Source organism: Triticum dicoccoides, chromosome 3B (assembly GCF_002162155.2).
Source record: "Triticum dicoccoides isolate Atlit2015 ecotype Zavitan chromosome 3B, WEW_v2.0, whole genome shotgun sequence".
NCBI lineage: Eukaryota > Viridiplantae > Streptophyta > Magnoliopsida > Poales > Poaceae > Triticum > Triticum dicoccoides.
The window spans coordinates 625,191,925-625,202,125 of record NC_041385.1 but is presented as its reverse complement, the minus strand read 5'-3'; the positions used below and the strand labels follow the sequence as shown (position 1 = coordinate 625,202,125).

Sequence of the window (10,201 nt, the reverse complement as noted above, 5' to 3'; positions counted from 1 at the left end):
TTCTATCTAGCTATTGTATTTGCTGGCTATAAGAGCATCTCCACCCGTGCCCCCAGGACGCCCCCAGGAGCCTTTTTTTTAGCACCGACGACATATAAATGCCCCAGCCGTGCCCCCACGAACTCACTTTTCACCGGATTAAGCAAAAAACATAGCCGACGCACGCAAGCCAAACCCAGGAAGCCGGGGGCAGCTGGGGGCGCCGGCGCTTAACTTTAGTTGCAAAAGGCCCACTGCCAGCCTCTCTACTCTCTCTCTCCTGGCCAGTCCCACCACGTGCCTCCCCTGCTGTTGCCCGCCCCCACTCGTCCGCTTCGTGGCGCGTTTCCCCCGCTGCCCCCCTACCGGTCCGCCGCGCGCTGCCGTCTGCTCGCACGTCTCTCCTCTCCGTCACCGAAGGGCCACCCACGCCAAGCCGCCCGCCCGCCTCAGCCGCGCCGCTGGCACGACAGGCGCTCCGTCCTCCCTGGCCATGGCTCGCGCGCATGGCGCCTTCCTGCTGCAGCTGCTGGACTTGTGCACCACCGAGGTCGCTGCCGAGCTCAAGTACCAGGAGGTGGGCACGGAGGCCGTCGACGCGCTCGTAGAGCCGGTCGGGCATCCCCAGTCCCTCGCCGATGGCCATGAAGGGCACGCCATCGTACTCCACCACTGCGCCTGCCGGCTCGAAGCAGTGCCGCCACACATTGCCGTTCTTGATGCAACCGCGACCAGGGTGCGCGCCGGTGCGTGCGGGGCGCGAGGCACTCGGTGCAGCGGCAGCAACCAGGCAGAGCAGCAGAGCTGCAACGACAATGATAGGGAAGTAGGGGAGGAGTTCGGCAGCGGCGTACCTGCCCTCCGCCGCAGGGCTCCGGCGAGGCAGTCGCGTACTTGGCCTCCGCAGGGCTCCGGCGAGGTAGCCGCGTACTTGGCCTCCACCACCAGGAACGGACGCGCTTGAGCTCTTCTTCGACGCCGCCGGGTCCCGCGCCTCTTCGCAGGTGCATGACCCCTCTCAATCTCGGACGAGCTCAGCTCGGCCAGCGGCGCGTCCCGGTCCCCTCGCAGAGCGTGGCCACCACCTCCACCTCCCGCGCCAGCTCCGGGTCGACGCCGCCGGCGACGTCCATCACCGGCCCCACTGCGAACGCTCCATGGCGCAACGCTGTGAGCGGTCTCCATCTCTGGCTCCGCGCCGTCGAGGGTCTCGGCCATGGCGTCGAGCGACCACCCGAGCTCGTCAATGGAGTACCCGAGCAGCTCGATGCAGTCGCTCGCCAGGGACGCCATCTCCTCGCGCGCGTGGTTGGACAGGGATGCCAGGCCGGCGACGGCCCCAACGACGCTCACGGCCTTGCTTGGGGAGTTGGGGGTGGAAACGGTTGGAGATTCTTTCATCCCCAGGCCAAAGTTTTCGCCGGCAGCCCCCAAGCGGCGGAAAAAATGCCTCCTGGGGGCTCAACGGCTAGAGATGCTCTAAGATTGGCTATAGATAACATGACAACAACATATAGCCATCAACTTTTTTTTGAGACATCATATAGCCATCAACTGAATGTACTATTAACCATGCTCTAAAGCGGGCGAGCTCCTAATCAGTGCTGTATGCGCCAGATCTAGAACTGGCGCCCGCAGTAGCTCAGTTTTGGGCCGGCCCATCTACAAGAGCTGGGCGCTCGCCTGCTCCTAGCGCTCGACTCGCGCTGCACAGTCGCCCGCTCACTCTAGCGCTTGACTAGTTGACTGGTCAGCCGTTGATTTTAAAAAAAATCACAAAAATCGGAAATTTCGATAATTCCAAAAGGTTCACGGAGTTTGAAAAAGTTCATCCAAATTTGAAAAGAGTTCACCAAATTTAAAATCAAATTTCAAAAAGGTTTAAACCACTTTGAAAAAAGTTCATCGTTTTTTAAAAAAGTTCATGGTTTTCGAAAAAAGTTCATCGAATTTAAAAAAATTTCATAAAAATTCAAAAAAAGTTCATCGTTTTTGAATAAAAGTTCATCGTTTTTAAAAAAGTTCATCGTTTTCGAAAAAAGTTCATGAAATTTGGGAAATAGTTCATCGGTTTTTTTAACAAAAAAATTATAAAAGGAAAGAAAAGAAAACTCGAATAAAATCGTCCTCGAAAATGAGCAGCGAAACAGTGAAAACCCGAAGCTTCCCAAAACCAGGGGATCCCTGACTGTAGAGTAAAAGGAAAAAAGACGCTTAGAACGCACAAGTCCTTCCTTGGCCTAGTGGTTAGGCTTGATGCCTCGAAGGAGCCAGTTTGCACAAATCGAAGAAACCGGCGCCTGCAGCGCTAAATAGGATATGCCCTAAAGCGGTCATTACCAAAACCTTGAGCTTTACACGTAAGAAAAAGAACTTGGGCTTTCTCCAATACTGGTCTCAGGCCCAGCTCAGTAGGCGTCGGCCCATGCGTGTTGTCGTTAGCCAGGAGGAAACCGGCGTGCGAAGGAACTCTCCTTCTCTCTCAGAAAAAAAAAACCCGAAGGAACTTCTCCTCCTACATAAAAACGGACCTTCCTCGTCGTGCTCCGCCGGTCCGTTCTGTCCTCCTCCGTCCCTCCCTCCATAGCTCGCGCCTCGCGGATCTCAGGTACGGCGCAACTCCTCTCTCTCCCGCACCCCGCCTTCGTCATGTCACTATCACGCCCTCCGCAACCGGCCTACCTCTGCGCCCACTAGGGTTTGCTCTGCTCTGCCTCCCGCCGGATACCTCGGGGCGCGCCAGGATCCGATTGATCACGAGTCGTGCCCCCTACGCGCTCACCAGCCTTCTCGCCCGCGTTCCCAGATCCGTGAATCTGTAATCCTTTTTCGCGAGGCATTGTTCGTGTCTAATTGTTCGTGAATCTGTGATCAGTCTGGGTTCAGACGGTCGGTGCGTGGAGCGGCTGCAGCTTGCGGTTATCAGTTTGGATCTGTAGTAAACTCCAATAGCGGCTCATAGTTAGTAGTGTCAGTAATAGTTGGGTTCTGAGATAACGCGTTTGAAGATGTCAATTCGGTTCTGGGATGGCAATCCGGATGTCAAATTAGCCGTTGCCATATAAGTAGTCTGCCGGGCCTATGTACATTATGCTCGACTTGTTTGGATAGTTTAGCTCGAGGGTCTTAGATTTTTTTTAACGTGATCTGATGTTGTTTGAGTAGGGATATCTGATCATAGTGTTTAATCTGCATCTGCATCACAGTGAATGCTTTAGGATAGTGTTATTTTAACTGACGTCTACCGGTTACCTACTTATGTGGACATTACTTTTGAAATTCATAAAATATGGTATTGGTCTGGGAAAATATGTCTGAATTCACTTGTATTCTAATGATTACCTTCATGTAGATGTTCCCTCGTCTTTCTGTTTTTGCGCTTTACTTATGGCTGCCTCGTGATTTGTTGTCAAATGCACCTGTGTCTCATTAATATACATTAACATACTGTATTTGTTCTGGCACGGGCAAAACTTAAGTAGCAGAATATTTTGTGAAATCCTATTTGATATGTGCATAAAACATTTATTTCTTGGCCATACTCTTTGTATGTGAGTGGCTGTAGATTTGTGGTTCTCACTGCTTTCAGGTTCCAACTATCTTGCATGCCTTTTTTCTGTGAGAAATAATTAGCCTCTCTCTTGCAGTTCTATAACTTGTCAACTTGGCTTTGGTAATTCCTGGGACTGACGGAACCACTGAAAATGGTAACGACTGATTGTTTCCAATTGTTGTCCTGCAACGTTTTACTGTTTTATTCCAAATATATTATTATATTATAAACTTACTTAACTCTCGGCATTCAGACACGCATCACAGTGAAATACTGTGCTTTATTTTAGTTCATTAATTCTAAGTAGTAATGATATTTTTTTCCCTAGTACTACTCAGAAGAAATAACTGTTTCTTTTTATATGCACTCAGGTGGTTCTGGCAGCTTCTATAATATCAAAGTCTGGAAAGGGTGAGTGTGTTTGAAACGCAGTTACTAAATTCCTTCTATTGAACCATGAGTTGGTTATGAGATCTTATGGGTTTCAGCTCTAGCCTACCCCAACTTGTTTGGGATTAAAGGTTTTGTTGTTGTTGTTGTTGTACTAAAGTCCTTTTATTGATTCTCATATGAGGTATATCCTCTTTTAATAATACTAGGTAATTGCCCGTGCGTTGCACTGGGGTCATAAATATCCAGTTGGTTTCACATCAATCGTGTATTGTTTAGGATTCTCATGCACATCAAATAGCATTGTCGAATTTGATAACCTTGAAATCATCATCCTTTGTCGTACCGTATCCTTTGTCTCCCCAGTCCATCCTCACCATCGTCATTAATGGTACATCCGGTTTACAATCATACAACCCTTTGACAATACCAAGGTATGTCACGAACTGACAAGTGTCAAGTCAACATGCTGATTACTGTAAAAATATATTAGACTGACGTTCCTTAAATTTGGCATGAAATAAAAAATGTAGAAATACTTATTGATTCATAGCCAGTACAAATGCAGAAAAATAAACCATCTAAAATGTGTGGTACGTGGTTTGCTTGCAAACATTCCTATATCTCTAAGTTTTTCAAAATAAGTAAGATTCATTGTGCGTGATGCATCAAATCTATCGAATCTGAAGTTGGATGGATGGATGTGTAATAGATCCAGTGTTGCATAGATCGAAAATATTCGACGAAGCTTCAGGCCGTAATATTTAGACCATTCACATCCATCAACCGCATGGGTAAAATATTGTAGTGAAGCCCTCTATGTTGAACCACGCAGTTCAGAATCTATATCTTATATGCCCATCACCTTGGCACTCAATAGTGAAGCCGACGACTGAATTTGCATAGTAGAAAACAGCAACCCAATCTAGGTTAATTTGTCTAGTAGAGAAGTACCTGATGCCGGGGACAAGAGTGACGCACACCCAGAGCGGCTAGACGGGCGCCCAACAGCTACAGCTCGGCGTAACCACTTTGGCGAGCAGGCTGTCCAGGGCAAGCGTTTGATCGGGCAACACTAATGTGCTGATGATTTAAGGCAGCACCCATTCATCATTCATATACTTGCATGGAACTAATTATGACCATGTGTTCAGGCCTGCACTGGTAGGGCATATGATAGGTTTGTTCCTGTAATTCATTCAGTGAAAACAACAAGAAAAACTGAAACGTGAAAACCTCAGAAATACAATACTCGCTGGACAATTTCCAACGGAGAAGAAATCAATGGAAATCTTACCAGCCACTACATCCGCACCAACATGACTCGCCCTCGTCTTCCCGTACGAGACCGTGGAGGAGGGGTCGCGGAGCACGCATCCAGCACAACACCATGGGGGTGAGACGCGTCCGTGGAGGTCGAGCGGCGGTCGAGGAGCCAAGGTTGGGGCTGGAGCCTGGAGATTGAGTGGTGGCCGAGGAGCCAAGGAGGTCGAGCGGCGACCGAGGCGCGACCGTGGAGGTGAGCGGCGGCCAAGAAGTCAAGGAGCGCGGTCGTGGAGCCAAGGAGCGGCGGCCGAGGTTGGGGGTTGGGCGACAACGCCAAAACCTAGCACCTCCAGTTCAAGGCCGTGAGGAGTAGTTTTTTTTGTGCTGTAGGCTGTTTCGCTTAGGCTGGGCTTTGGCCTTTGGCCCATGTGCGGACAATCGAGGAGCTACGAGCGAAAAGCTGGTGTCGGACGAACGTAGGAGGGGAAACGGAACGCTCCGTTTCTTTTAGGTAGTAGAGATTTTCAAGAAAAAACAAAAATGCAGCCTAATCTTAGTAGCTGTAGGCATATATAAAAAATTGTCATCCATTGTTGTATGGATGAGTAGAGTTGTTTAAAACAGCAGCTCTGAAACGGCCTTTCTACTTCAGTGTTGTTCAGTAAATCTACGATTTATGTTTTTCTTAGTGTATGTTTGTATCTACAGCTGTATACTATATATGATATGATATTGTTTATTTACTTGAACTGCAGCACTTGCTTCAAGGCAATATGTTGACATGTCTCGGATCAGGATCGAGGGACTGCTTGCAGCATTTCCAAAGTTGGTTGGAACTGGAAAGCAACATACTTATGTTGAGACAGAAAATGTCCGTTATGTTTATCAACCAATTGAAGAGCTGTATCTGCTACTCATCACAAATAAGCAGAGCAACATCCTTGAAGATCTGGACACACTGAGGCTGCTCTCCAAAATTGTATCCTACTTTCAATCATGTTATATTCCTGTTGTCAAAAGCTAGGTTGTTGCAATTTTAAAAAGGAAAGATTGTGCCCACAAAAGAAAAGAAGAAGATGTAGCTAACTCAAAAAAAAAAAACCCTAAATGCTAGCAACTCGATATCAAACTTATTGGAACAAAAACCAACTCAATGATCATATGTCAGTAGACTGTTACCATCTGTTTTTTTTCTCTTAAAACCTAGTTATATAATTGGTTTTTATATGAATCAATGTTGCAATGATTTCCTTGAACATCTATAAAGGTACCTGAATATTCCCCTTCTTTGGACGAAGAGGGTGTCTGCAAGGCCGCATTCCAACTTATATTTGCTTTTGACGAAGCCATTTCTCTTGGAAACAAGGAAAATGTAACTGTTCCACAAATTAAACAATATTGCGAAATGGAGAGCCATGAAGAGAAGCTGCACAAGCTGATCATGCAAAGCAAGATAAATGACACTAACGATCTCATGAGGAGAAAAGTTACTGAGATTGAGAAAAACAAGGTTTGTCCTACATATTACTCAAACAAGAAACATGTTCTTAGTTTAGGCGTTACAAGGGATATTTTGCTGGACTGTGCAGATTGATAGAGGCAAGACTGGGGAAGGATTTGCTCCAACAAGAACTCCAAATAACTTTAATGACATGAACATTAGAGGTGGTCCAGGGTCAGAGATCGATCGTATATTTACTGACAAGACAAAAGGTTTGTACTAAGAAAAATGCATGTTGTGTGGAAACAGAAACCTATGTATTAGTAACATATTTGTTCTCTTTTACCACTAATGGTAATATTTACGTTTTCAATTTGTAGTATCGTTAACTTGCAGTAAATTTGTGCATAAATAATTGATGGTGTATTGGATGGAATCCGGATGATCACAGTATGTCAGTATCATACGCTTACATTCCCCTAGGACACTTCTAACATGAATCATCCGTGGAACATGATAATTATTAGCCGGTTCTCATTATGCTTTACCCTATTCATTTTATCAGGCATTTGCATGGAGTATATTTACTTTTGCAGTAGGTGACTTGTTCATGAATTAAAAGATGTAACTATCTGTTGCGTCAGTAAGTAAATTATCATCTTAGTTTGAACGTTATGACGAGTTCTGATTCACAACCAATTAACAAGGGAAAAAGTAGAGCAGTTGCAAGAAAGAAATATCTTCGTTCACATATTTCACACAATTTGCTGAGACTTGTATGACTTCAAATAGTAGTAAGGCATTCTTTTATGGTGATGTGTGGTTAGAGGAGAGATGAGGCAACCAATGTGTGAGTATGGATTTGGCTTTGGCTATTATTTGTGTTAACTGCTAGGTGCATTTATACAGGGCGATCATCTGCTCCTTCTCCTGCTCCCAGTAAAATGCCTGGTGGAATGAAATTAAGTAAAGCTCACAAGCCAAATCAGTTCCTGGAGTCTTTGAAAGCTGAAGGAGAAGTTATTCTGGAGGATATTCAACTAAGCACAATCAAGTCAAGGTCATCATCATCTATTCCACCAAGTGATCCTATCACAGTGACCATTGAAGAGAAGTTGAATGTCACAGTTAAAAGGGATGGCGGAGTTACTAATTTTGATGTTCAAGGAACCCTTGCTCTCCAAATTCTTAATGACACTGATGGTTATATCCAGTTGCAGGTCATTTTCTATGTCTTGAGTTCTGGTTCTTTACATTCTCATACGACTCATTCACTTGGAACATTCAGACTATTAAGCAATGCAATCTGTTAATTCAGTTTTGCATAAATCTTCTGTTCATGTGTATTTATAGTAGTGGGTCACACTGTTTTGTACAGTCCTCACTCAGTATCCATTGGTGCGACTAATGAAATGGTCTGTTAGATCACTCATAGGACACAATAACCAAACTTCCATATATAACTCAGCATTGTCCTATCTTACACTATGAATTTTTGAAACAGGAAAAGTGATCATAATTTTATTGTAGCAACATGAGTAGCTGCTTTTTTGGTTAACAGCACGTTTGAAATTACTTCAATTTTAATTTGGAGATACGATATTTTCCTACATTTGATACAGATTGAGAACCAAGATGCACCTGGACTTAGCTTCAGGACGCACCCTAATATTGACAAACAGCTGTTCAACGGCCAGAAAATTGTTGGGGCAAGAGATCCAACCAGGCCTTTCCCCAGTGGTCAGAATGAAACACCCCTGGTGAAATGGAGAATCGAGGGGTTGACTGAGTCTTCTCTGCCATTGACAGGTATACTGCAACTGTTTGCTTTTAGTAGCTTGCTGGTTTGTACTTGCGTAACCTGTTTTTGCCAATTCCAGTGGTTTGTACTAGCGTAACCTGTTTTTGCCAATTCCAGTCACTTGCTGGCCTTCAACATCTGGAAATACAACTGTCGTGAACATCGAATATGAAGCTTCAGACATGTTTGATTTGCACAATGTTATCGTCTCCATCCCTCTGCCCGCACTTAGGGATGCTCCAAGTGTAAAACAGATAGATGGAGAATGGAGGTAATGCTCTAACTTCCTCATCTTCTCTTAAATACCCTGCTAAAATGTGCCCAGCATGTGCACAAACCAAGAAACACTAAATGTGGGACACATTTCCATGCACACACACTTGTTAAATGACATGCTACAACCACTTCCAGAACATATTAAGGGCATAGAGTGGAAATATGGCAATAACTATGCTCTTGATTCACACAAGACTCACTGTGAAGACACCTGAGTCCGAGGACAGTTTATAGTCAAACGGTAGTAATTTGATGTATATTTAGGCTGTATTTAACATGGCTCAGTATTTCATTTTATGTAGTATAATAAATTAAGCAGCTTTAAAACAAGTGATTCAATTTATTCCACATTAAAAAGTGATTTACTCGGATGATAATTTCTCCAGGTCACCCATCCATTCATTCCTCTTTAAAATGGTTTATTTATGCAAGTTTCTCCCGATTGTCTATCTAGTTAGTTATTACCTGCACTCACAGTCTTGTGTCTTTATTTATCCAGGTATGACTCAAGAAACTCTGTGTTGGAATGGTCTGTTATGCTTATCGATCAATCCAACCGAAGGTACATGAAGTATATTTTCTCAGTAGTGTTACTTGTATCATGCAGTTTGTTCCCATGGTGTTGATAACACTTGTCTTCTATTTATTTTTTCATTTGCAGTGGCGCCATGGAGTTCTCTGTTCCCGCTGCTGATCCATCGACATTTTTTCCCATCTCCGTTGGATTTTCTGCATCAAATACATTTAGTAACGTGAAGGTTTGATAACACTCTGCTTGGGCTGAGTTAATCCAATTTTTAGCCACATTTCAAATTTCTTTATGTCCACCCTTGCCTCATCATTTCTTTAGGAGCAGCACTTAGGAAAAAGAATAAAGCAAATAAAGTTTATAGTAGGTCTCTAGTCGTAAACTGATGCTGGAAGCATTTTATTTATGGGCATTGTGATATTTCTTACTGTTTACTTGATGACGCTGCACTACATCGTTCCAGAAATGCTATTCTGCTTGGGCTGAGTTAATCCATTTGTCTAGGTTTGATGTTTCTCGAATCTGTAATTCTTATGGTCTCCTGCAAATTCTGGTTTCAGGTTACTGCCATCCTTCCATTGCAGGGAGGTAGTTCAAAATATTCACAGCAGGTTCGACTGGTCACTGTTAACTATCAAGTGGTCTGATGCCGTTTGTTCGGGTCAAGTGATTGCGCATATCTGGAGTATATATAGGAACTTCTGATTTTTGGTCGTGACTTGTTGAGCCATTGCGACATCATCTTTCGGCTCAAGAATTTCATGGGATATAGAGGATAAAAAACTGGTATGCGGAAATGCATTTTTGTACTTTATATTGTAGATTGGTGAACGGAACGTTGTGTTCTTCGTGCCCACAGATACATTATATGGAAATATATATGACACTCTCGTCGCCCGTTTCCTGCTTTTACTATGGATATCATCCACTAATATGTTTTTTAGTGCGTGCTTTTTTTTGGTGGTC

The 10,201-nt window shown here is 44.5% G+C and overlaps 1 protein-coding gene across 1 annotated transcript; it reads left to right on the top strand.

The window, feature by feature from the left end:
- Nucleotides 1-2,457: 2,457 nt before the first annotated feature.
- On the top strand, nucleotides 2,458-10,178 carry LOC119277490 (coatomer subunit delta-3-like). The gene is made up of 12 exons (XM_037558772.1): nucleotides 2,458-2,587; nucleotides 3,627-3,686; nucleotides 3,904-3,943; nucleotides 5,944-6,167; nucleotides 6,456-6,698; nucleotides 6,778-6,901; nucleotides 7,539-7,849; nucleotides 8,252-8,438; nucleotides 8,548-8,701; nucleotides 9,206-9,268; nucleotides 9,368-9,464; nucleotides 9,796-10,178. Exons 2-12 carry the CDS (start codon nucleotides 3,684-3,686, stop codon nucleotides 9,880-9,882), a joined length of 1,533 nt encoding a protein of 510 aa, XP_037414669.1. The 5' UTR covers nucleotides 2,458-2,587; nucleotides 3,627-3,683; the 3' UTR covers nucleotides 9,883-10,178.
- Nucleotides 10,179-10,201: the final 23 nt, after the last annotated feature.